Raw genomic sequence first — 27401 nt, forward strand, 5'->3', positions numbered from 1 at the left:
GGAGCTTTTCTTGATTTTCAGAATCGTAGGAGCAGTTTAGTTCATGGTGGGGAGCATTGAAGTCGCCACATACGAAGACATTTTTCAGTTTTCCTGAAAAAATTTTATCGGTTGAGAGCGGCTTTCCAGGGATATTATTAGCAGTTATTATCCAAAAATCATCGAAAGTCGGCAACTTAAGGCAAATGATCGAATGTCGGCAACCTAAGGCAAATCATCGAAAGTCGGCAACTTAAGGCAAAAATCATCGAAAGTCGGCGACTTAAGGCAACTTAAGGCAAATCATCGAAAGTCGGCAACTTAAGGCAAAAATCATCGAAAGTCGGCAACTTAAGGCAACTTAAGGCAAATCATCGAAAGTCGGCAATTTAAGGCAAATCATCGAAAATCGGCATTTTAAGGAATGTTGGCAACTTAAGGAATGCTGTTCTTCACTAAGACAGCAGAGCCATGATGACCGTTGTTGAAAGTTTCCGTTGCAACAATGTAGTTGTTGAGGGGGGTTGTTTTTTCCAGTTCTCAACTTCATTCGAACAAATTACGTCTATTTCTTCTTCTATTGAAAACAAAATCAGATCACTTATTTTGTTGTTTAGTCCGCGACAGTTCGATTGCAAAATCTTGAGCTTATCCATTTTGTGCAAAGTTTTGGCTGTTTGGTATATTGTTTGTTTGAATTGAATTAACAGGAGCTGTATTTGCGCTTTTTATGCTGTCATGAATTCTCTGAACATCAGTTTGTTCATTGAAGATACGTGAGGCGCTGTTAGAGACAAAATTTTTTATGTCTTTCTAGGACATAGTGTTAAGAACTTTTCGTATTTTGCTCAAAACTTCAGCTAATAGAACCACAATTTTTTCAGTTGATGGCGTTAGGTCAGTCTTTACTTGAGAGTTCAGTTTATTAGCTACGGCTGAGAATTTGTGTTCATTTATCTTCTTTGAGGCCTCTGCTAACTTATGCTGATATGCTGGACAGCCTCGAGAAACTGTCGTATGAGCACCGCCACAGTTTGAGCATTTGGCATTTTCTGTGGCAACAGTGCATTCTTTAACACTATGATCTTGCGAGCAGCGAAAACATCGAATTCCACTAGTGCAATCCCTTGCTGAGTGGCCAAATTTTTGGCGTTTGAAACATGTGGTGGTTCTCGGCTTGCTTCACATCGGTATAGCTGCCAGCCATGTTGACGACATGTTTTTGAGCTGCGTTGACTTGATTGTTTGATTCCGTAATCACGCGTATTAATTTTGTTGTTTGGCCCGTTGCTCAACTTGTTATTCGTGAAACTTTGGTGACATTCACTGCATTGTTATTTAATTTCCTCTTTTACCTCATCTTCAGTAATGCTGTGGTGAACGTTTACAATGACGAAACTTGGTTTTGTTTTAGGCTTGAAGTGTATTCCTTGCATTCACTTTGGCATTTGGAAAGGCCTGATTTAGGTTTAGTGACAGCATCAAGCATTCTCTTGAAGCGAGGTCCTCTGGCTGAGTAAAGAAGTCGGTATTGTTCCTCAGTTCTCTTATTTGTTTAATCTTGACGGCTGGAAACTTCGACCTGATTGCTTTTGCAAACTGAATTTGTGAGGGTCTTGGATCAATTGAAACAATCATCGGCCTTACGTTGTTGATTGGAGTTGGCACTTTTCTGAAACGTTTTCTTTTATTCCTTACTTCAGTGTAATCGCTTTCATCTTGCGTTGATTCTTCTGCTGTCATTCCAGCCTCAGATAAAAGTCTGTCAATTTGGCTCATGTTGAGAATGAGCCTCAATGAGGCTCTGAGTTAAAGGAGAGGGCAACTTAAAAGAACTACTGACAAAGATAAAGCTAAGAAAGAAGGGGATTTAAATGAACTTTTGAAAAGCGAAAATTAAAAAAAAGGTAATTGAAAAAGTCAGGATTTTAAATCTTAAACAACTGTTAGTGAAAAATCTCTTTTATTAAAGTTTCACTCCCAAAGGACGTTCCTGCACAAAGTGCAGTACTTGCTTGTGGTTTTCCTATCACACTTTGAGGTACTGATCCGAAAGTGACATTAATAGCTTTTTAATCATCATTAGGCTAGGACGGTCTGATCAGAGGCAGTTTCAAGAGCACACTAGTCTGATCAGAGGCCGATTCAAGCGCACACTAGTCTGACCAGAGACCAGAGACCAAAATCGAGCGACTTTTTTCAAGTATTTTTTTCTTTTTTACTGACATTTGTTGCCTCTGCAATAATTTTTGGACGGGTTTTTCGTTAGTTGATTATAAGAGTGATAACATCGATTTTCGTGAAATGAATATATTATAACGATATTGAGAGATTTGTTGATGTTCAAAATCATTCTCTGATCAGACTATTTTGAACGCACTTTAGTCTAAACAGAGGCAACTTTGAGCGCACTTTTGTCTGATCAGAGGTGGTTTCGAGCGCACTTTAGTCTAATCATAGGCATTTTCGAGCGCTCAATCTGATCAGAGGCTATTTCGAGCACACTTCAGTCTGATCAGAGGCGGATTCGAGCGCACACTAGTCTGATCAAGGCATGGCTTTCGAGCGCACAATAATTTGATCAGAAAAGGTTTTCGAGCGCACTTTAAGCGCACACAGAGCTTCGAGCGCACGATAGTCTAAACAGAGGACACTTCAGTCTGAGTCGGTTTGATCAGCGGTCGTTTTTGTCTGGGACGGTCTGATCAGAAGTCGCATTTTGGTCTGGACCTCAACCTCGGCACCGCAGATTTCTGCCATTTTAAAATTTGCACCGGAGTGATTCAAATATGAATGCAATCCACCTTCTCCTTGTTATAAATTGGCATTAGTGGTTGTGGGTTGTAAAAGTGTGCACCCAAAACGTAGAAACCTTAGAACAAGACAACCAAGGTGTAGTCCTTGACACAAGACTGGTTTTCGCCAGACTGTCTTGGGTCGCGGACGGGGGGGGTGGCGGTCCAACACCAATGGTCTGGAAGAAAATTCTGATCCCGCATCCATTCTGGCCAATAGCAATTTTTGACCTGTTCAGTTTGGCTTATACCAACATTGCGGTCTGTTTGGTTCAGCCGATGGACATATCAAGCATACAGGTCCAGCCTAAGAAAGAATCGGTCTTCTGCAAAATGGATAAAAAATAAATCGAAGTTCAATTACAACTGTCAAAAATCATGTGTAATACAATAGAAGTTTCAAAAGCTTTGAGAGTTTACGTTTACTGAGCTGATGCGCCTGCACTGTATCAGGAATACTGAGCCACTTTAAACACCGTGGATGATTTTTACTGGTTTTTCGTGATTGGATTTTCTTGTCGTTGTGTATCTGCGGCTAGGGGCGATTGCAGTTGTTACAGGTTTTTTGTCAGGCGTTGGTGTCAGCATTAAAAATAATTTTAAGGAAGGGAAGTAAAGGAGAAGGGAAGTAAAGAGATAAGTAATACTTAAAAGAGAGAAGAATCAGTAAATGGAGACAGTTTTTGCCTGCTCACTCTAGATAACTAAAGGATGTCGGAGAATCGAATTCCCGCTTTTTCTTAATTTCCATTGACAGAGCACTGCGCCAAATACACATGTACCCGCTTTGGAAATTGCTACTTCGTATTGTCTTTTCTATATTTGCATGGCTGTGAGTTTTCTTATTAACTGAGCTTTTGAATTGAATGTATCAATTTTCGGCTCTGCAGCTTCAAAACTTCGATTCTGAAGTCTGCCCCTTCTTGGCACCGGCTTGTCTCGTATTTTGCTCTTGTGATAATTTTTATTTTTGAAGAGAGTTTCATAACGTCTGTGGGCAAGACTCCAGAGGAGCCTCTTCCTGAAAAAAGTTTCAACACGGCATGTTTCGGCGACTTCGATACAAAAGGTCCTTTGGGTCTCAGACGTTTGCCAGTGATTCCTGAGTCAGAAAATGTGTTTGAATATTGCAGTTTCGCCTTTTCAGGGAATTGTTGGTAGTTTGTTTATTCACTCAAATAGAAAGTCTAGCATGCTTTTGAATGTGTTCTTTTACATTGCTTTTCTTTGCTATGAGATGTACAATAGACAAATTTTTGTTCTCTTGTTCTCAGTTGATGTATTTTTTTGCCAATCGAATTTGAAGCTCTCTTATGCCAGGAAGGTTCTCTACTTCGTGCAGCTTTTGAACACCATACAATCGTGCTTTTCTTAACCGAAATCTGAGTGCTCGGTTTTGTTTTGTTTCAATTTTGAAATCACTGCTCTCGATTGGTTGAGCCTGACTGCATTTGCAATTAAAAACAAAGGCCTAATGCAGGACTTGTAAAGCCAGAGCAAAATTTCCTGTGCAGTTTCCATATTGCTTAACCACTGAATGAAAGATCCGCTTCTTTCTTCGGGATGCAAGTTCATTGCAATTTTCATTTGATTTGAGATGTGGCGTAAACGTCATTCCAAGGAATTAAATATTGTTGGCTTCTTCAACTTCTTCTCCTAGAAAAACATTTTTGATTTTTCGAAGGGTTCCTGGATCGCATGTTTTCATTTTGGTTGGATTTTATTTAGCTTCGAGCTTCATACACAATTTTATTAGTTTTTCCATTGATTCTCGGAGGTTACCCAGAACTGAATGACTGAAAAGTGATATGTAATACAATGCGAGTTCAACTGCAAATTATGAAATTTGAAACGGAGTGTCTGATTGGTTAAAACCCTAAAAAGGAACAGTATTGACTCCACGTTGCAAACCTGACGGACACCAGTTGTAGGCACAAAATCTATTTTTAAGTGCGGCATTGATTGGTTTTCAGAGTAACAGCTGATCATTGGTAACCAACACCGCCTATTTAGATGAACAGACTACCTCATTCAAGTAGTTTCTGGATTTCTTTATAGTCTTTAGTTAACAATTTTTTTCAAAATATGATTTTAAAATTTTAGATTTTAGATCACGTTCAAAACAAATCAGGCTCTGAGGGGACTCAATTTCCAAACTTTTAAGATTGAGGACGCAGTGACAATTGGTACACCATTTCCTTTTCGAAAACAATAGATGTACTTATGTTTTCTCGGTCCAATTTTTTTTTGCTTTACCAAAAATGCTTGAGCGGGAAGTCATTGATGTAATCTTCCTTCTATTTTTCATAATTTCTTTTCATAAGTCTATAGGAAACATATTTCACATGCTAATTAGAAAACAATCTTACCTTCGCACATGCTTCGGATAGCTTGGCTGGGAACAACGACAGCATATGCGAATTTAAAAAACCGTGTTTTCGGTTTAGGATTTGACAATGTGCAAATCAGACAAAATTGGCATCTAACTGTATCCAACCGGAGCCGAAATGTTTGATTTAACAAAAGAAATGACAAATTACAAAGAAAATGCAAGCAAGTGAGTTAAAGCTAAGTCCGGTAAGAAGTAATTTACAGCTTCCTCTAATTGTTTTTTGAAAATCACTGTTAAACAAATTGTTCGTTTTCTAAAGTTATGCTAAGAATGCAGCTTTGTTTATATTCTGAACGCAATTATTTTTATTCAAAAATTGCTGATCCTTATAAGAATTTATTAATTTTAAATTGCCTCCAACTACTAACTCAAGATAATCCCGGGCATCATTCAACCGATTAAAACTTGTGGCAAAAATTACCCAAGCTGAGTTGTGCGACACTAGACCTCTCTGACCAGACATATTGCTAGACTTTTCACCCTGACCAGACCGTTGTGCAATTCAAAGCCTTCCGATCAGACGGCAGTGAAAACCAGGAGATCGTGTGGTCATAATGCAACCCAAAAGACCAGTGATCAGACCATTATGCGACCCAATTTCCGCTGACAATGGAGATGATAGGATACGAAATCTAAGAAAAGCTCTCGGTGTTTTAGATTCCCCTCAAGAAGTCAAAACTTGCACTTGAGCCGATTCTTCTAAGGCAGTTCTTAAAGAAGTTTAATTGCGTATTCTGTACGAACACAACGAGAGAACGACCATCTTCCTAGACAAGCTAGAACAAAAGTTTTCGGGCTTCAGAAACCCACTAAATAGGCATGAACTAAGAGTAAGAACTTGAATTGAATTGAAAAACTCTTTGAGGCAATGAAAACAATACTTTTCAAAAATAAGTTCATCCGTTTAATTCGTTTGATAACAACGCGTGATTAATTTTTTTCCTAGACAAGCTAGCCCAAAGTTTTTTGGATCTCTGGAAACTTTTTACATAGAAAAACTTAGGGGATGAGTTTTTGAGCATGTGTAGTGTGTTTTGCTCATTGATTTCTCTATACAAAGGGAGTATTGAAGTTTGAAATTCATAAAATTTTCAAAAAATGAATTCAAAACTTTTTTCAAGCAAATGACGGTCATTGTTGAATACTGATTGAAAGATTTGGACTTGTTTGAGTGCAAAAAAAAAATTTGTATAGGGACAAAATTGCGGGAGGATGGTTTGATCCCGGGTCAATGTTTCAATGCTCGAAAATGTAAGAATTGTGGTGATTGCTGTAAATGGTTGGAATTAAGTTGGTTTTTTAGCAATGAATGGGGTGAAAGCAGTGAAAATGGAAAAATATTCACCACTCAAATTAGGAGACTGTTAATATGCATGAGGCGAGAGGTTCAAAATCTTGTACAGCATTTTGTTGCCTTATAACAATTCCACACAAAGCAGTGAAAATGCAAAAAAATGCCAATCAAAAATATATTTTGCTGTGAATTTTTGCTACCGCTTTTTGCCGTAACTCTTAGATTATTTTTTCAACAAAACCTTGACCCGGTATGATAACATTTGATATTGGGGAAGCAATAAAGAAACTTTCGATGAAAAAAAGAATATAAGTAATCTCTTCGTAAAAGGGTTTATTGATTTTTTTTCATTTGTGCATTATCTGTATAATTACGTGCTGACTAGCATTTAGTGCTAAAATTGTTTTCGGTTATTTAAGTGTACAGAGAAATGACAGAAAAGTTCCTGTTTCTAATTGAAAGTAATCGTGAACTGAGGACGCAACACTGATTGAGACAAAAACAATGTCCCATTTTTATGCAAAAAATGTTTGAAAAGAGCCCCATTGAATGTTAGCAAATGAAGGCCACTTTGTCGAGATATCTTGAAAGGTTTAAGAGATCATGTAAGTGATATTTTAAAAGACAAATTTGAAATTAGGATGTTTGCGGAAAACGTTTGAAATAATAGGCTTAGTATCACAGCGAAGATATGTGATCTACCAAGACAGATACAGACTATTGCGAGAGACAAGAAGAGAAAAGCAGGTTTAGTGTTTTTTTTGCTTGAAAATCATGCAAATATAAATCTTCCTTTTAGTTATAATTATTCAACCAAGTTTTAATAATTGCGCGCACGAGTCCCAATGTGTTACCATATCAGTAATAAATCATTACGTTTTAATAAAATATTCTATTCAGCACTGTATCATGGTACTCTAAGGGCGTTATCGTGGCGAAGTATATTCGGTTCAAAGCCGGAAAACTTTGTTTTCTACAAATAGACTGAGCATGCGGTTTTTGGTTTAGTCATTATAATCTCATTAAATTCGGAAAAAAAAATTTGGAGTTCGTTTTGAAACTTTAATTCTGCGTTTCTCTGCATGAGAAGTTATCCCCATCATAAAATATAACAACAGTAGAACTATTTACAACAGAACTTTATTCTATCCGACCCCACTCGACTTCCTCTTCTTCCCAGGTTGAGGTGCCAGACCGAAAGTCGATATGTCCAGACGGAAAGTGCCTATGTCCAGACCCACCCAGATGGAAAGTACCTATGTCCAGACTATCGTGCGTTCAAAACTTTTAGTGCGTTCTTCGTGCGTTCGAAGTCGATTATGTCCAGACCATCCCAGACCAAAAGCGTATTTGTCCAAACTTTCGTGCGTTAATGTCCAGACTTTCGTGCGTTTATGCCAGACCATCGTGCGTTCATCCGTGTTTCCAGACCGTGTAATTTTGAACGCACGACGCCCCTTCGTGCGTTCATTTCGGTCTGGACATATCGACTTTCGGTCTGGGACCTCAGCCTGGGTTCCCCAATTCCCCCTTTTGCAGGAGGGTTTTTTAATGCGAGAATTTTATCACACATGTTCCTGAACAGCTCACTGCGGTCGCCCTCTTTCCTGAAACGACTGAAAGCCGTTTCAGGGAACGTAACAGCCGGTGGACCACAAATGAAGGACATCAACCTGGGTTAGTACAGCGCGAGGATTGCACGACGAAGATGAAACCTGACCAGATAAAATAGCAGATACGTTTATTAAAGTTTAGTAGAGCTGCTGCGCCCATACTGGAAATAAGCATTGAGTTGTAGTTTGTTTTCATAGCGGCGAGGTTTAGACGGTTCAGAGTTGAGCCAAACTGCTGTTCATAAATGTGCTTGGGTATGCCATACTGGCAACTGGGTTATAACTCATCAAACTTTGTTGAGTTTCACATTTGAGCACGATATCTTTAATTCTCTCCGAAGGTTTGTGAAGCTGCTTTAAGACAAATGTAGTGGCTGTTTTATGGTTCGCTTGTTATGTCTAAAAAGGCAGCTGTCTGCTTTGTGTATTTTAGTGGATTTGTCTGTCCTCTGTTTTAAAGTCTTTCAGTTGATACAAAATAATTGCAAAAACTTGACGTTTCCAAAGAAGACCGTTTGATATTCGGCGACACCTGTAAATTGCGAATGAAGGCAAAAGTAAAACAGTTTCGAGGTTTTCCTAAACGAGCCAGCTTTTGCTAGAGCAAACTACTAACTAACTAACATTTAGAAAGAAGAATGCTTAAGAAATTCATTGGTTTGCGTATATTTAAGACCTTTCTGATACCATAAGTCTAGGAAATGACGTGGTTTCAAACAATCTTCACATGAACCAGGAAGCAACACTTTTTCCATTTTTTTGTAATTGGACATCAGGGCATTCTTAGTACCTCCAGAACATGATACTGTTAATGCACTGCAGACTAGAAACCTAATTCAACTGCGCTGCAATTAGGCGAGATCAAAATCCTTATTAGAAAATTTATGCGCAAAAAACAGTGAACGGTTAATGATAAGACAAAAAAAGTATTGACTGAGAAGAACAAAACATCTCACTTATAACCAGGAGATCCAACTGAAAGATGGGAAATCCTGTTGCGTAATTCTACATAATGTTTAATTATTTTGATTATCAACCAGGAGTTTGCTCACCTCAGTCACTAGCTATTTATTCATGAGCAGGTTCGTGGGTACTGGATATCAGATTGTCGCACTTTGTTGTACTTAGCTTCTGAAAAAATTTCTACTAGGTGATATCACCTCTATCAAATTTCAATTGAGTTCCGCGGAGAGAAGTTATAAGGTATAAAGAGTTAGGGCTACTTATTTCTGCGTGCGAAGCAGGCTTACCTAGTTCTCTCAGACTAACCGACTCTGTAAAACAATGAAGGTTCACTTCAATTATTTCGGTGATAATATAATGATATAACATCGGATTCAGAGGCATATACATCAAGCAACTACTCAATAGACTGACTGTATTAAGTGGAGTTAGTGCTATTTAAATAAATTGTGTCTTCTCAGGCTCTGATTGGTTTGAGGTGTACATCCAGTATTTCTGCTGCTAAATCCATCCGGGGTTAAGAGTTTTTCATCCAAAATTGTAGATCGTATCTGACATACACTGGATGTGTCATCCTCGTTGTGTGCTGGAGTCTGTGACTTGTGTCGTCGTCTAAAGTCCCTGTCAGATGAAGTTTGAAACTAGAAGCGTGAGTAAGAGATCCACTTATTTTCAGGTGTGGAATCAGCGAGGCTGCCAGTTACAGGGTGTGCTGGCCAGTAACGTCAATCCCGTTAAAGTGCCCAACTGTCTACCACTGTCTTGTAGCGAAGATTTGTTCCCAGTTGATGGAAAGTTGTAGTCTGTAGTCTCTCTCGGTTTGTACAAGAAGATTTCAATTCATCTCCATCTGGTAAAAGGATGTTCCGGTCGGACTAACTAGCAAACCATCTGCTAGAAGTCCATCAGTGGCTATAGTGTGAGCTACTTAACAGTTTATACTTTATAAGGTTTGTGCCTACCGAGATATATATGACCGCAAGAAGAAGAAGAAGAGAAAATGATCCTAATTTTCAATTTGAAGAAAAGAGAGAGAATATTGACATAATAAATGAACAAGGAAAAAATTAAATAGAAAAGTATAATTTGTGAGTGCTGGAGAACTCCATTGTCAGATTCCCGGAAGAACTCGAGAAAGTCCTTCTCCCGAGCGAGAGCTCGAAGGAAGAGATCAGCTTTGAATGTAGTTGAATTGCCAGCACTTGATTCAGGATTTTCTGTTCCTCCTCGGATGATTCCGATTAGCAATATTGTCCATAATCCAATCCCTGTAAAGGAGGTTGAAGGTGAGCCTTCACTGGAGATATTTAATCGGAACAGGAGTTAGTCGGTGTGTTTTAGCGTAGAGGGGATGAAGAGGAAGTAGTTAATTATTGGATCAAAATTCCTCAGCGTCCTTTTGCAATAGCTAGGATAAATTAAAAAATGTAATTAAGGAAATAAGGATTTGCGCCAAAGATTTGTGTTGCCGAGTTGATATATAATTTGAAACTATTTCAGCTGAGCCCATTATTTCTGCTGGCTAATCAAAAGAAGAAGGCATAACTGATGCTGAAATACTGTTTCAATTTAACGTTTTTGCTGATACTAGTTCGTCTATTTTTATTAATACATCCAAAAGGCTCTAGCAGTTTGTTTGGAATCGATTTATAATAAGAGGTTAGTTAATTTCAGAAACTTATACGTTATTTTTCTACCTATTTAGAAGGTATCGTTATCAATTCTAATAAACGGTGCTGCTCTTACGTTGAATGAAGCTACGTTTGTTATTGATTTAGTAATTGACGTGGAGGGTTTGGGGCCAAACGTTTGCAAATCACATCTTTTTTTGTATAATATACTAATAAATCATATAAACTAAATGTTGTGCCGTTAAAAATTCAGTCTGACAAAATTATCTCACAAATCGTAAAAAAATATATTGTCTCCCGGTGAAGCGTTCGTGATGTTATCGTTTGATAGCAAGATCTTTAATTCTCTCCGAAGGTTGGTAAAGCTGATTTATGCCAAATGCAGTGGCTGTTTGATGGTTCGCTTGTTATGTCTAAATAGGCACCTCTCTGCTTTGTGTATTATAGCGGTTTTATCTTGCCTCTGTTTTAAAGTCTTAAAGTTGATTCGAAAATAATTGCAAAAATTATACGTTTCCAAAGAAGACCGTTTGATATTCGGCGACACCTGTAAATTGCGAATGAAGGTAAAAGAAAGGCAGTTGCGAGGTTTTCCTAAATGAGCCAGCATTTGCTACAACAAACTACTAAATAGCTAACATTTAGAAAGAGGAATGCAAAAAAAATTCATTGTTTTGCGTATATTTAAGACTTTTCTGATACCAAAAGTCTAGGAAATGAAGTGTTTTCAAACAATCTTCACATGAACCAGGAAGCAACCCTCTTTCCATTTTTGTTGTAATTTGACATCAGTGCAATCTTAGTGCCGCCAAGAATATGATACTGTTAATGCACTGCAGACTAGAAACCTAATTCAACTGCGCTGCATTTAGGCGAGATCAAGATGCTTTTTACAAAATTTATGCGCAAAAAAACAGTGAACGGCTAATGATAAGACAAAAAAAAATTTGACTGAGAAGAACAAAACATCTCACTAATAACCAGGAGATCCAACTGAAATATAGAACTCCTGTTGCTTAAAACTACATACTGTTTAATTATTTTGATTATCAACCAGTAGTTTGTTCACCTCAGTTACTAGCTATTTATTCATGAGCAGGTTCATGGGTGCTGGATGTCAGATTGTAGCACTTTGTTGTACTTAGCTTCTGAAAAAATTTCTACTAGGTGATATCACCTCTATCAAATTTCAATTGAGTTCCGCGGAGAGAAGTTATAAGGTATAAAGAGTTAGGGCTACTTATTTCTGCGTGCGAAGCAGGCTTACCTAGTTCTCTCAGACTAACCGACTCTGTAGAACAATGAAGGTTCACTTCAATTATTTCTGTGATAATATAATGATATAACATCGGATTCAGAGGCATATACATCAAGCAACTACTCAATAGACTGACTGTATTAAGTGGAGTGAGTGCTAATTAAATAAATTGTGTCTTCTCAATCTCTGATTGGTTGGAGGTGTACATCCAGTAGTTCTGCTGCTAAATCCATCCGGGGTTAAGAGTTTTTCATCCAAAATTGTAGATCGTATCTGACATACACTGGATGTGTCATCCTCGTTGTGTGCTGGAGTCTGTGACTTGTGTCGTCGTCTAAAGTCCCTGTCAGATGAAGTTTGAAACTAGAAGCGTGAGTAAGAGATCCACTTATTTTCAGGTGTGGAATCAGCGAGGGTGCCAGTTACAGTGTGTGCTGGCCAGTAACGTCAATCCCGTTAAAGTGCCCAACTGTCTACCACTGTCTTGTAGCGAAGATTTGTTCCCAGTTGATGGAAAGTTGTAGTCTGTAGTCTCTCTCGGTTTGTACAAGAAGATTTCAATTCATCTCCATCTGGTAAAAGGATGTTCCGATCGGATTAACTAGCATACCATCTGCTAGAAGTCCATCAGTAGCTACAGTGAGAGCTACTTAACAGTTTAAACGTTATAAGTTTTGTGCCTACTGAGATATATCTGACCCCAAAAAAGAAGAAGAGAAAATTATCCTAATTTTCAATTTGAAGAAAAGAGAGAAAATGTTAATATAATAAATGAAAAAGGAAAAATAAATAGAAAAATATAATTTGTGAGTGCTGGAGAACTCCATTGTCAGGATCCCGAAAAATTTCGAGAAAGTCCTTATCCCGAGCGAGGCAAGCAGCGAGAACTCGAGGTTAGAGATCAGCCTTGAATGTGGTTGAATTGTCAACATTTGATTCAGGATCTTCTGCTCCTCCTCGGATGATTCCCATTAGCAATTTTGTTCATAATCCAATCCCTGTAAAGGAGGTTGAAGGTGATTCTTCACTAGAGATATTTAGTCGGAACAAGAGTTAGTCGGTGTGTTTTAGCGTAGAGGGGAAGAAGAGGAAGATATTCATTGAATCAAAATTCCTCAGCGTCCTCTTACAATAGCTAGGATTAATAAAAAAAATTGTAATTAAGGAAGTGAGGAGGTGTGGTTTTTGTGTTGGCGAAGGGAGGCCTCGAATTTATGAGCAGAATTGCGATTCGTTTGATGAAAGTGGTGCTGGACAAAAAAGAGTTGTGGATCGTGTGGACCGTTTTTGAACGTTTAACTTTGTGAATCTGGTTCTTCACATCAATTTGTGTATGTTACAAAAAACCAAAAGGATTTTACTTTTGATAAAAGCGATAAGGGATGATGTCTTTTGTGAACATCGTGTTCAGATAGTTATTCTCGCAATCTAACCAATCGAAAAAGAGATTCAGATGCATTCTGTGAAACACCGGTTGTTTGGGAAGTAAGCACACTCAATGTGAAAGGTTCTTATCTCGTCCTTTCTCTACATACCGGATCTCTAACTCTCCAAAAGAACAGAAATTGACTGTCGGCTTGAGCGTGTGCTCGGAAGGCGTGGAGACATATTTTATATGCTCTGGAACGTGGATTCGGTGCGCGGTATTAGTTTTCAGAGGATTCATGAACTAATGGAATTTGAAGCTAGGGCCGGTTGGTCTTTGGAATGTGCTATGTGTTGATACTTAGCTTTAGATGATGAGGGTTGTCAGACTACTGATGGGATGGCTGCGTATCGAGAAGTTACTGGTGATATGTGAACACGGTAAATCTGGTGTGATATCGACCGGGAGCGTCTTTTCGGAGAAGGGTCTGTGCAAGGATAATCATCCATGGAGGTAGGTCTATCGTATGAAGGAAGTTGTGGAAAAGACAATTGTGTTTTTGGTGGAGATAGTGTGGGAGCTCCATATTTCGAAATCCGAGTGATTGCTGGTTGTGAATCCGGCGTAGGCATCCGTGGTGGAGGATACATAAGTAGTTGTGAGCGAAGACGAGGGCTACGTACTGTTCCAGAGAAGGCTCAATTTGGGACTATCCTCTCTGGCGCAATTTGGGACTATCCTCTCGAGCTGTCTCTGAAAAAGCAATTCGTGTGATGAACTAAGGGGTCCCATCACAGACGTGGGGGAGCTTGGGCCTCTCACAATGAATAATTGCAGCTCTCGTGACGGGGAAGAGGAATTGCTGGGGAAAGGCAGAGGGTTCAAGCGCGAGTAGATTGCAGCATCCACAGACTGTGGTTTTGGTGATGCCTGGGCCATGGTGAATAGGGCCAGGGTCTGCAAATCGCAAATTGGGTGCGTTACTGGAAGAGGTAACACCAGTGGCGTCCGAGATGAGGGGATAATGTCATCAACGTCCAGCATGATGAGGTCATACTTCGTCGACTCGCTATTCAGAGGAATCGGTGAGCCTCCATCCTGGTGTGATTGGGAGTTCTGAGCTGGGGTGTCGCTAAGTTAGAAAAAAATGTTTAAATACGAATGCCTGGTAAATTTGAAATGAGTTCCCAGGGATTTTCCTGATAATCAGGAGCATCATCGAAAGAACATCTAGAGAGTGAAGCAGCATGTGAGCCATTGCGTCTATTAGGATTAAATGTTTGAAGATGTAGTGATATAAAACCTGGTTTTTTGTCATTCTATTGGAAATTCATAGCAATCATAGATTGAAGTGAGAAGAGTTGAGGCTCTGTGTTTGTTAGAGTTGATGTGCAGAGGAGGTGATGTTATCTTATAGAGTTTCTCAAAAGTTTTGTGGAGTAAATTATTTTCAGTTTGAGAGTGTGGAGAACTACTATCTAGCGAATGCCGTCTTTTTCTTTTCATAGGTGATAGTGGTTTATTGTTATTGGAGTCTGATTGTAAAACGTGGAAAGTATTCTGTTAGAACACTACAAAAAACCTTGTTCTGAGCAATTTCGACAAGGTGATATTCGGTGTTTTAAGAGCTTTCAAATGCCTTAAAATCGTTAAGAAGTAGTCCAAAAAGACATTGTAAGAAGTTAAGCATTGTCCATGTTATGGTTAATTATTTTAAAATGTACCGTGGGCATCCCAAGAGATTATTGAAATAATTTGTCTATTGGCTTTGTAGCTATGAAAATTGAGCATTTACTTGTGCTTGGCGTGCTACATATGCAACAATTTCTACATGGGCAACTCCAAATTTTTCCGAGGCGTCATCTACTGATTGATTAAATTTCACTTTATCTATAGAGTTTGTCCAATCTCTTTGACTACAAATGCCAAGTTATTGTGCTGCGAAGTTAATTTGTGTAAAATGGCGTTCGTTTTCATTGATTGTTGATTTCTTCACGTGATTGAGCGCACGTATGATTGATCGAAAACACGTTAAGCAATTTGGTTCAGGTGATATGCTGGTCATAATTATCAACTCTACATGGTGTTATAATAGACCGAGGAGATGTTTCCCGTGTGACTTGGTCTACAAATAGTACTTTATAATGTTAGTAAAATTGTAATCTCCCAGAGTGTTGGATTTCGTATGGAGGTGATAAAAAAGTTTTACATTGGAAAAAAACCACATTAGATTTTTTTATGTGTAGCAAAACTTTGATAAAGTTCCGAAATTTTAAATAGACAAATTTGTAGAGCTATACGTATTGTCTGATATAAAGACTGGATAAATATTTTTGTTGTTTTCAATGCCCGAGCAAAAGTTATCTTACAGAATGAAGAAAGCAACAAAACAGAAGTTTTTGTCTTCTAATAACTATTAATGTGAAAATTTCAAGAGAATTTTAACTTAACGATTGAAGAAAATGCTTACAGTTTTAATAATGTTTTCGGGTCCCCCAGTATAATCCCCCTTCTCCCAATGAAGTCATAGCTCCCTTCCAGGTTAAGGTGTACTTAGGTTATTGGAGGCTATGAGTCATCTAACCACAGTGCGGGGGGTTATAAAGGAAAGGACCCATAATTTTGTTGCTTTTGGGATTCTGGAGAGAACTTCAAAAACACAACAACAATTACCACATAAAACGAAAAGAGGGTCCTTCCTATTATAATTTTCTTCCAGCTTAGTGGTACGATAGCCTGTTGCCCTCCCCCCCCCCAATTGTGGTATACACCACAATGGGGGCTACAATTTCGTGGGGGGGAGCTACAATGGGAAATACCACGAAACATCATGTTGTACATTTATTGGATAAATGATGTACAAGGCTAATTTTACAAGGCAACAAAAAATTAAAATCAGTTTATATGCACACATCAAAAAAAGCATTGCACAACAACCTAAATGATTTCTAAAAAGTGAAACTTATCAATGTAATTTTCGTAATGAACACTGTTAGTTTTAAAACACTTGTAAGTCTCAAACTGTCATATGACATTGAATTGAACCAAGAGCCGCAACTGGAAATCTTGATTGAGTATTTCAGTGACCTAAAAACAGAGGATTGGACAATTTGGCAATGTTTTTCCTCAGTAATTGTCAAAGCTTAAAAAACAAATTTTATAATTTCCAACTCTAATTGAAAAGTTAATTGTTAACGTTTCTTATTGCCCAAGCAGTAGTCTTCGAGACTTATTTCTTGATCGCTTTGGTAACAAACAGTTAGGAGAACATAGTGTAACAGATGACGTTTTTTTGCTGGGGTATTACAGCTTGAAATATCTGAACAGGAGAGATAAAATAGACATTTTTGCGTCAAAATGAGGATTCGAAATTGTTAACCTTGGTGATGCAACCAGATGTACTAAGAAAACATATGCACTAAATTAACACTTTTTATTTCGAAAGATCAGATAATTTCCTCCGATGTCACAACAACTCCTTTTAACTCCAACAATTTCTTTGTTATCTTGAAACCAAACCTCTCATTGGAATCTGAGAGTGATAATATGATTACGACAAAAAATTTTAGACGTTTTTCACGTTTATCACTTTTATTTTAAAAGAGATCTTGCTCTTGCAGAATGGTGGAGAATTTACCGATGTGAGAATGGCAACGATATGCTTGATTGCCTCATCAATACTTTCGAGAAAATTCTAAGCCCTGGTTAACCCAAGAACTGAGGAGCTTGATTGCCCAAAAATATTTTTTGATCAAGAAATGGGAAAAATTCTAACAGTGAGACGTACAACTATTTTACGTGTGCAATAGTTTTAATTAATAGAAGATTAATGGAGGTGCACAACAATTTTTTCCATCATTTTTTCAAAAAACTAGCAATACGTACAGATCAACGGAAATTCATTACACAGAAGATCAGTTCAAATGAAAAAGTGTCAATGTTAAGGAATTCAGGTAAGATAGTGGCAAAATTTTGAGGGATACAAAATATATCGTAAAAACATTGATAATGCTCAGAAACCACATTCTGAGCTCTTATTAGAAAAGAATTGTTTTCAATCAGTGACTCTCTAGACAATTGAAAAGCGACAGAAACTAGTGAATTATCTTTTTGACTCGTACCGTCATGCAAATTAGCAATAAGCATACCTTTACAGTTTGCCTTAGATAACTGCATTAAAGAAAAAGTTCTCCAAGCTGAAGTGAAACTAGCATATGCGACACTATTTTTCAAAATACATTGAATTGTCTAGTATTACTTATTGACATATTTTTGTAACACAAAGTTAAGCAAAAAATTTTTTGAGCTCCCCCTTCTGACTCAAATGACGGATTTCATTGATAAGCATGAAACTATGAAAAAAGAGCAATCCGGATTTCAAAAAAGAGAGAAACTTTCACTATTTTTTAGATTTCACAAAAGCCTTTGTTTTCTTTATTTCCGTTTTAAATAGCATTTTTCTATAAAAAATTGAAATGTATGGTTTTTCCCAGGAGTGGAAAAAATTGTTGTTTTCATTGTTGTTGCCAAACGCAGACAAAGAGTAAAATTTAATGGCAAGTTTTCTGATTGTGCACTTGTGAATCACGGTGAGCCACAAGGAACTGTTTTAGGACAACTCATTTTTCTTTTATATGGGAACAATTTTTCATCTACTATATACACAACGCAGAACGTACTTCAATTCGCAGATGGCACATGTATTTTCTACTTCCTGTTGTGGAAATGAAAATAGCGTACATGGAAAAATCACTTATATTAATTTATGCAGAAAACAGAAGAATCTGTAGAGCGAACAAACAAATTATGATTACGAACAAAACCAAAATATTTCTTTTTGAGCAATGATTCTAATTTAGGATCCAATTTTTGTGAAACAACACAAAAATTTTGCCAATATCTAGATATTCAATTTGACAAGACCATTAATTAAGGTGAGCAGCCGAATAAAATCTTTAAAAAGATGGCTCATTTTATAATTTCAATGTACTTAATAAAAATCGAACACCCCTGAACGCGCGCATTCTTCTTGTAAAAACACTCCTGCTTTCAAACTTATCGTTTTCGGCTGTCTTTTTTTCAAAATTTATCTGAGAAAAAACCTGAAACGACTTATTCTGCAGAATAAATGGGACATAAAGATGTACTTTATAGGCAAAAGATATGGCAGAACAAGACATCTGCTAGAACAGAAAAAAATCCATACAGCTGGGCTAATAATAGAAAAAATGTCGCTGAACAATTTTCCTTATGACCTAGCCTAACCAAAACGTCCGAATCATTTTGACGGTTATCTGAGTCTTCATCAAAACACATAAAAAGTTCGAAAATAGACAGAATGTCAAAAACAAGTCGATTGTTCGTGTCAACTGTACAAAAACGGAAAAAGATACCAAAAAGGCTTCAAGTGGCAAAGATGATAATTTTTATTTTGAGGAAAATGTTGACTGATTTCTTGCTCTAACAACAAGAAAACTCTTTTAAACAGTAACGTAGGAAGTTTTAAGAGATAAGGTTATTTTAGGACGAAAAACAATCAGACGAAAAATTCTGTACTTTAATGTCCCATTGAGTGAACCCCCAGTATGAAACAATCAGCATGTTTGAATTTACCTCAATGTGTTTGTTTTAAATTTACAGCACTTTTCTGGACTCTGAGAGACACCAAAATTCTGAACTATCTTTATATTAATTAGTTGTCTAGTCTTTCCTCCCGCTCAACAACACTGTTAGTATTATATATTTCAGTTACAAGTTTAGTACCCTGGCAGTCTCTGAGGCAGATAATTACGCTACCTAGGAGTTCAAAACTTAGATTTGTCTCATGTATGTTTTCGTGTCTGAGTAAGCGTTTACTGAATTTTGTTATTAGCTACTTTATAGTGCCCTGCGCCTCCCACGCAGGAAACACGAGCGTTGCAGAACTGGTTTTTTAAATTTCCAAAAATTTATGTTGATAGATGATTTTTATTTGCCTCGTGACATTTGTATGCCTCTTAGCATCTTTTGTGTATAATTTCGCCAATGGATAAAAAAATTTTACGTCGAGAAAAATTCTCTTGATTATGAACCCCCACAAGCCGTTTGATTTTTGTCAGGTAGCCCGTTGTTGTCAGTGCTAGTAAATTTGTTGCAAAAGTTTTTTTCCTAACAACTGAAGTGTTGGCTCAATTTTGACGTCATAGCTATTGTCACGCCTTTTAACACACCCCCATAGGTTTTAATTTCCATTTTTAAAACACTGTTATAGAGAAGAGTCGATGGTGTAGGTTTTTTTCAACAGTAGATAGGTGCATTTTTTGCTTCAAGATTTTACAGAATGCACAAACCGTAGCTGAATTTCGATTTTTCAACTTAAATCCGCTGTGTTTAAGTGGCAAGGCAGTGAGCGAGTTCTAGCGTCTTTTCTCATATGCTGGAGTTAGAAGTTGTTCGAGCTAGAAATGCAATTTTTTGCTCAACACCTCAAGAAAAATGAGTGAGCGTTTTGCGTATATGTTTTCGTATATGTTTTCGAAAATAGACAGAATGTCAAAACAACTCGATTGTTCGTGTACAAAAACGGAAAAAGATACCAAAAAGGCTTCAAGTGGCAAAGATGATAATTTTTATTTTGAGGAAAATGTTGACTGATTTCTTGCTCTAACAACAAGAAAACTCTTTTAAACAGTAACGTAGGAAGTTTTAAGAGATAAGGTTATTTTAGGACGAAAAACAATCAGACGAAAAATTCTTTACTTTAATGTCCCATTGAGTGAACCCCCAGTATGAAACAATCAGCATGTTTGAATTTACCTCAATGTGTTTGTTTTATATTTACAGCACTTTTCTGGACTCTGAGAGACACCAAAATTCTGAACTAACTTTATATTAATTAGTTGTCTAGTCTTTCCTCCCGCTCAACAACACTGTTAGTATTATATATTTCAGTTACAAGTTTAGTACCCTGGCAGTCTCTGAGGCAGATAATTACGCTACCTAGGAGTTCAAAACTTAGATTTGTCTCATGTATGTTTTCGTGTCTGAGTAAGCGTTTACTGAATTTTGTCATTAGCTACTTTATAGTGCCCTGCGCCTCCCACGCAGGAAACACGAGCGTTGCAGAACTGGTTTCTTAAATTTCCAAAAATTTATGATAGATGATTTTTATTTGCCTCGTGACATTTGTATGCCTCTTAGCATCTTTTGAGTATAATTTCGCCAATGGATAAAAAAATTTTGCGTCGAGAAAAATTCTCTTGATTATGAACCCCCACAAGCCGTTTGCTTTTTTGTCAGGTAGCGCGTTGTTGTCAGTGCTAGTAAATTTGTTGCAAAAGTTTTTTTCCTAACAACTGAAGTGTTGGCTCAATTTTGGCGTCATAGCTATTGTCACGCCTTTTAACACACCCCCATAGGTTTTAATTTCCATTGTTAAACCACTGTTATAGAGAAGAGTCGATGGTGTAGGTTTTTTTCAACAGTAGATAGGTGCATTTTTTGCTTCAAGATTTTACAGAATGCACAAACCGTAGCTGAATTTCGATTTTTCAACTTAAATCCGCTGTGTTTAAGTGGCAAGGCAGTGAGCGAGTTCTAGCCTCTTCTCATATGCTGGAGTTAGATGTTGTTCGAGCTAGAAATGCAATTTTTTGCTCAACACCTTAAGAAAAATGAGTGAGCGTTTTGCGTATATGTTTTCGCTAGTTTCTGAAGCTGACTGGAGTTTTTTGCAATGTAGTTCTTGGGAAATTTTCACGAAGTATGGATTTTGTGTGCTCCTTTATAATCAATTGGCGTTTGCTACTTATTCAATATGCTGACAATGATCGGATAAATCTGTGAAGAACTTCAGCAAGATCTCCAAGCTTACTACCGCACCGCCGTCGTCCGCGTACCATTTTTGCGTTATGATGATGCTAGATTAGATATCAAGGCCAACGGACTTTGGGAATCGAGCTTCAACAAAACTTATTTTGATGTGAAAATTTTCAGCCCGCTGGCAGCAATTTGCCCTGAAAGCAGTAGCGAAGCCTACAATTACCATGAGTCTTAAAAACAAACATGAACAAAGAATAACTAAGGTTGAGAAAGCAATATTTTGTGCGCTTGTCTTCGCATGCACTGGTGGAGCTGGCGTTGAATCAGCTTCAAAAGCGTTGAAACAACTGGCATCAAAGCTCTCTGCATGAAAAGAGGACAGCTACGCTGATATCATATCACATCTAAGGACAAAAATCAGCTTTGCTCTCCTGAGGAATTCCATCCTCTGCATTCGTGAGTCAAGGACTCTTAGGTGGCGCGAAATTGTTGATGCTTCGATGGGAGCTGTGGTTGAAGAAGGAGGCTGTTAGTTAGACTCATCTACTTTCGTCATTAGTTGTTTGTTTTCTAATGCTGTCTGTCTTTTATTTTACTTTCTTAGTTGGTGTTTGTATATTATCATTTTATAGAGAAATTTAAACGATATGAAATGCTTTATGTAGACGTAGCGCAGGGAGGGCCACAGACCAGCCAATATTCACCCAGTGTTGGGGAGGGGCATTTCTTAATTTACCTTTTCATATATTTCCTGATAATGATCTTCTTTTCTTGTTTTATTTCTTATCTTAATCAAATTATTGGTGTGAATAAAAGGTATTGAGTATTAACCGTTTTCAGAGGAGACGATGGAAGTTGGTGAAGTGAAGGTGCCCGAAAGCAAGGATTTCCAGTCTTTCCGCGATGCGGCTGAAAATGACGGCGACTGGACCCTTTCGCTTAAAAATAACAAGAAACAGTTGTATATTTATTCGAAACAAACACCTGGGACGAAAATTCAAATGATTAAGGTAACTTTCCAGTTTGTATAATATTGAATGTTTCACTATAAAAAAGAAGTTAAGTGATAGTCAGAGCCATGATTAAGAGAATATAAAGAAACTTAATAATTTTTTTTCTCAGAGCAAAATTTATAGGAACGAGTTTTGCATATATGTACAGTTTAATGCAATGCATAGATCTCAATAATTGCATAAGTTGTGAGCCAAAAAGTTGTTTGTCAGTCTTTTGGCTCTTTTCGCTATGCAGAAACTGAGCTTTGAAAACAAATTGGTCTTTTTTGGTTGCTTGATGTTCCAAATTGTCAACGTCGTTTCCGATAACGTGCAATTTTTGGTCTGTTTTTCTGGTTGAATTTTGCTGGTATATATCATGGACGGATCATTTTCTGTCCTTGAGATGTAAAAATTGTCCCAAAAGGACCTCGAACTTTGTTGCAGTTCTGACCTTCAGTAATGAGAGCAGAGGAAGAGAGCAAAAAGACTTGTTCTTTTCACATGGTTCTTCTTTCTATTCAGAAACTGGGCGTTGAAAGCAAAGTGTTCTGTGATTCTGAGTGCTTGATTAATTTCTCTCAAACAAAGTTTGTAGCAATTATATCACTCCTGTTGGTTTTTTTAAATGCCATTTTTCGCTTGACCAATTTTTCGTCTGACCCATTTGACTTTTTGTCCTTAAAAACTAGATAGACAGGTAGCCCCCAGTAGGCATTTAGTTTCATTAGAGACCCATAGCCGTTTTTAGTAGTTCTTCAGGTGCTTTATGTGCTGAATCTACCGGGAAGGCCGTAGTTTAAACTTAAAATGTCATTTTTAGGAGCCCAAAATGTTGCAATTTTTCAAATTTTTTGTTGGACCAGTCTAAAATTGAGCTGGTTTAAGTTATTAAAGGTCTTTTGCAAGACATAAGTACTTTTTTGACCATTTTTTGTTACCAAGAGCGATAGGTTTATGTAATCCAAAACACGCAAACTTAAACTAATTTTCACAATTTTTAAGCCTTTTGACAATTTTTGTCATTTTTTTCGAGTTTTTCAGCCCCAGGTGTCGAGCGACCTCCTCAAGGGTTTTTAAAAGGTTATTGCATAGTTTCTAGCGGCAATGGAATGGTTTTCAACATTTTAACATTATGAGTTTTAGCTTTTTTACAAAAAAACTTGCAATTTTTCTCAATTTTTTGATAATTATTGTCAATATTCAAGTTTTTTCCAGCCCAGGGGCCAGAAAACATCCGTACGTGTTTGAAAATAACTTACTGAAAAATTTTTATGAGACATGGAAAAGTTTTCAACTTTTTTTTATCACAAATTTTAGCAATTTTTTGATAATTTTTGTCATTTTTTAGACAACTCCTGCCTCAAGAGCCATGGAACCTCCTCTACGGTTTCATAAAAGGGTACTATATAGTTTCCAGATGTAATGGAATGTTTTTCAAGATTTAAATTTTACAAATTTTAGCGTTTTTGAGATATTGCACTTTCTTTTTTTTTACATTTAATCTCATTTTTCAGGTCCTTTCAGCCTCAGGGGTGAGAAAACCTCTATAAGGGTTTCACATTGAGCTACTGAAAAAATCATATATGCGATGGAATAGTTTTCAACTTTTTAATATCACAAATTTTAGCATTTTTTTAAATAAAAATTGCAATTTTTTTAATCAAGAATTGAGAATTTTTTCAGAATTTTTGTCGGTTTTTAGGGCCATGGAGCCTCCTCTTCGGTTCAAAAATAAATTACTGCATAGTTTCTAGAGGTAATGGAGTACTTTCCAAGGTTTTAATATCACGATTTTAAGCAATTTTGTTTAAAAGTATTTACAATCCAAGTTTTTTGAAATTATTTTTTCAACTTTTTCGGATTTTCTGGCACCAGGAGCCCAGAAATCTCCTCCAAGGTTTGATAATAGGCAGCTGCATAATTTCTATAGTTATTGGAATGCTTTTCAATTTTTAATGATTCGAGATTTAACAAATTTTTGGTAAAATCTTTAAAGTTTTCGAAAAAAAATGTGTTCATGTTTATTGATTTTTATTAGCCAATGAAACTGTTAAGGCTTAATATACGAATACTGGATAGCCTCTTGAGATGATGCAGTGGTTCTGAAGATATTATCATCACAAATTTTTGCAAGGTTTTTAAGCGAGACAAATAGTTTTTTACTATTTTTTCACTGCGAGAGTTTTGCACTTTCAGTTTTTATATGATTTAATTACTAACAAGGCTAAAAAATTAGACGTCGAATCTTATAGAAAATATTCCTAGCTCCCTCTCTGTGGGTTCGGATGGCTTTACTTTACCTTTTCGTTCACGTTTAATCTCTCGCACACTTTATCTCTCTCCATCTCTCTTTAACTCTTGTTGATGCCGCACTTCAGCTGCTTTTATTTGGCGTGGAATCATCTATTACCCTGACGTCACGCCCTTCAATAGAACTAAATCTAGCTTGCCAACTCTAACGTTAGTCGGTTATGTTTTGAAATTATCACTGTCGTATCCGAGAACGTCCAATTTTTGCATTGTTTTTCTGTTTGCTCGATGTTCCAAATTTTTAACCTTGTTGATGTTTTAGCTGTCGTACAGAAATGCAATTTGCCGGTAATTTTGGCGGAAAACCGGCGCTTTTTGTCGTTTTTACTGCTTCCTCAGTTGCGTTTGTATCATAATAAAAATAGATATATTACTAGTGTGATCGCCTTTGCACAACTTGCTTTTGGTGCAGCGACGTTTCTGCATTTACATGGTAAATGAAATGCTGTCCCCAGGTTAGGGGGTCGGGAGGGGCATCGTCAGCATCGAGGGGAAGCGGACAACGAAGGTGGATTATTCTGTTCAGTGTGGTCGTATTGGACCGATGGTATTAAGTCCAGCCAGTTGGCGACCTCTTAGTCTTTACCACAGGTTAATCACTTTAAGGTCCGTGGTGTTCTCGCGGCAGTTGAAAATGTGGTTTACGTGATGTGGTGCTACTTCACATTTTGGGGCAGCTGTTATCAACATTGTTACAGATCCTACTCAAGTAAGAGTTAAGCAGGGGACAGTATCCAGTTCTCAGTTGTGCTAATCGGATACGTGCAAATCGTGTTAGCGGTTGTTTTTCTACTATCTTTAGTGGAGGTGTGTCTAGTTGCTTGCTGTCTTTGTTCAACTGAGCATGGACCGTGTGTCGGTGGATACATTTGAGTTCTTATGTTGGATACAATAATTGTTAACGTCGTATCCGATAATGTTCAGTTTTTGCATTGTTTCCACTGCTTAGCTTATCAGTTTTTCATATCAATTATTTTTGGAGATGCAGATGAAAACCTATTGATCGTTTTGAAACGGTTTTTCAAACTACTCATTTTTCTCAACTTCCAGATGTGACTTTTCACAATTGATGTCCCGATTTTTGCGTATTACTTTTATCTTGTTCAGAGTTTAAGGCAGCTTTACTTATTTGGCAGCCTCTTATTTCTACAACTCGGAGTGCTTTTTCAACAATATAAGTTGTGCTTCTCTTTAATTTCAGTTGTTTTGGGAGAAAGATGGAAGGACGGTAACATCTTTGATCTTCTTTGGAACTTCGGCTTGTCAACTTCCAAATGATATTACAGCGATTTGTTCACTTTTTTCGTAAATAAATGGACTTTCCTGGGTAACTGGGAGGCGCAGCACTTGTAGCTTTGTTGTTTTATAAGGAGTTACTGGCGGTGGTATACTTATTTTTTAGAGCCTAATTTTGGGTGCCCGCTACATGAAGTTTGTTCCTACAAGTCTTTGTTACCCTCTCTAATGATTCCTGTTAATGATACTAGCCAGTGTATGTTATCATTAAGAAACAAGAGTATTGTGCAGTACGAATTGACATCAAAATATTTTGCATTTTAAATGCTTTTATACCAGAATCAATTTTCTGTTCTTTCGATCGCAATCGGGGTTAGGGGAATCAATGGAGACTATTTTTTGGCAATCTGACAGACCTGTTTATATTCGATTTAAACCTAAATATCCTCAATCATAAGAATGTTAAAATCGAGATGAATTAATGTGGCGTTGAATCAATTGGAAAAATGGAAAGTGCGCTGAAATTGTTTTGGAAAGTGTGCTGCCAAATGGAAAGTGCACTGAAGTTGTTTTTGTTTTTAGTTGCTCTCAAACAAAGTTTGTAGCGATTTTTTGTATTGCCAATTTTTCGTCTGTGCACTTTTCAAGTGACTTTTGCACGCTTGACTCGATTTCTCAGTCTTAGATTAATTTCCTTCAGAGGTTAAAGCAGCTTAAATTCATTGGCTGCAGCTGACGGCGAAAAGTCTGCTGCTGAAATGCGCGCCGAAATCGATTCAATTTTCCAAATTAAATCTCTCGTCGTCAAAATAGATTCATACGACAATAGTTGGGTATATCAGTAAAATTGTACGTTTTTTTTCGTTTGCGCAGCCCTCGCCACCGAAACGTGCCATTACATTGTTAATTGCTCTTGAACGAAGTTCATAGCAATTATTGTAAACGTTGGTCTTTTTAATGCAAATTTTTCGCTTGGCCATATGGCGCTTTTCTTCTAGAACATTCTTTGACTTCTCAAGTGACTTTTTCACGCTTTCGTTCTTCATTTTCGAGCGATCTCTATTGCTCTCACTCCGAAGTAAAGCTTGTTGCTAATATAAAGTCGGTTGCACCAAAGCGAAAAGAAGGGGGCAAATGTTTTCAAATCTTGCGGCATTAGTCGGTTAATGTTTAAGTATTGTTAAAATACGGGACGTGCACTTGAGGTCGTAAATAAAATGCGCTCACTACGCTGGGGCACAAGTTTATTACGTGCCTGAAATTGTGAGCCATTTCTCAAAAACAATAAAATTTGAATGGCTGAATCCTCTCATGGTTCACTCAATTTGGATACACGTTCTTTGTTACAGATCAAAGCTTTGTTCCCTGGTGTCAGCGCTGCCTTGCTTTACGACACACTTCACGACACAGCCTACACTCGCAACTGGGATGCATATTGCGTCAGCACAGAAGACATCTGCTACATTGATCCCATGAACATCATATCCTACTATGCAAGTCAGTACCAACAACTCATATATCATATAAATTCTGTAATAATGGCCAAATTTACTGCTTAATTTTGAGACTAGCGTTTCATAACTCTTTCACAAGGCGGACGGAATTACTTCTGTCTATTTACTGATGAATTATGTGTCAAAATTAGGTTAGAATCCCTATGTTATCTCAACTGAATCTCTTGACATTAAAGCAATTAGTGTGCAGCTTTAGTATTATTAATGGCCGCGAAGCGATAGCGTTTATTATTGGGGACATCGTGGTTTTCTACA

The 27401-nt window shown here is 37.3% G+C and overlaps 2 protein-coding genes across 3 annotated transcripts in view; both read left to right on the forward strand.

The window, feature by feature from the left end:
- Positions 1 to 5297, forward strand: part of LOC142338372 (uncharacterized) — a 118886-nt gene extending 113589 nt beyond the window's left edge. The window contains exon 7 of the mRNA XM_075388095.1: positions 5222 to 5297. Within this exon, the coding sequence (XP_075244210.1) occupies positions 5222 to 5289 (68 nt within the window). The 3' untranslated portion in view covers positions 5290 to 5297. The remainder of the gene's footprint in view (positions 1 to 5221) is intronic.
- LOC142337592 (START domain-containing protein 10-like) overlaps positions 1 to 27401 on the forward strand; it is a 308346-nt gene that overhangs the window by 252849 nt on the left and 28096 nt on the right. For both annotated transcript variants that reach the window (XM_075386933.1, XM_075386934.1), the window contains exons 2-3: positions 21930 to 22101; positions 26982 to 27129. In XM_075386933.1, the coding sequence (XP_075243048.1) occupies positions 21940 to 22101; positions 26982 to 27129 (310 nt within the window). In that variant the 5' untranslated portion in view covers positions 21930 to 21939. The remainder of the gene's footprint in view (positions 1 to 21929; positions 22102 to 26981; positions 27130 to 27401) is intronic.

This window comes from Convolutriloba macropyga, chromosome 4, assembly GCF_964194025.1.
Source record: "Convolutriloba macropyga chromosome 4, txConMacr16.3, whole genome shotgun sequence".
Taxonomy (NCBI): Eukaryota; Metazoa; Xenacoelomorpha; order Acoela; family Convolutidae; genus Convolutriloba; species Convolutriloba macropyga.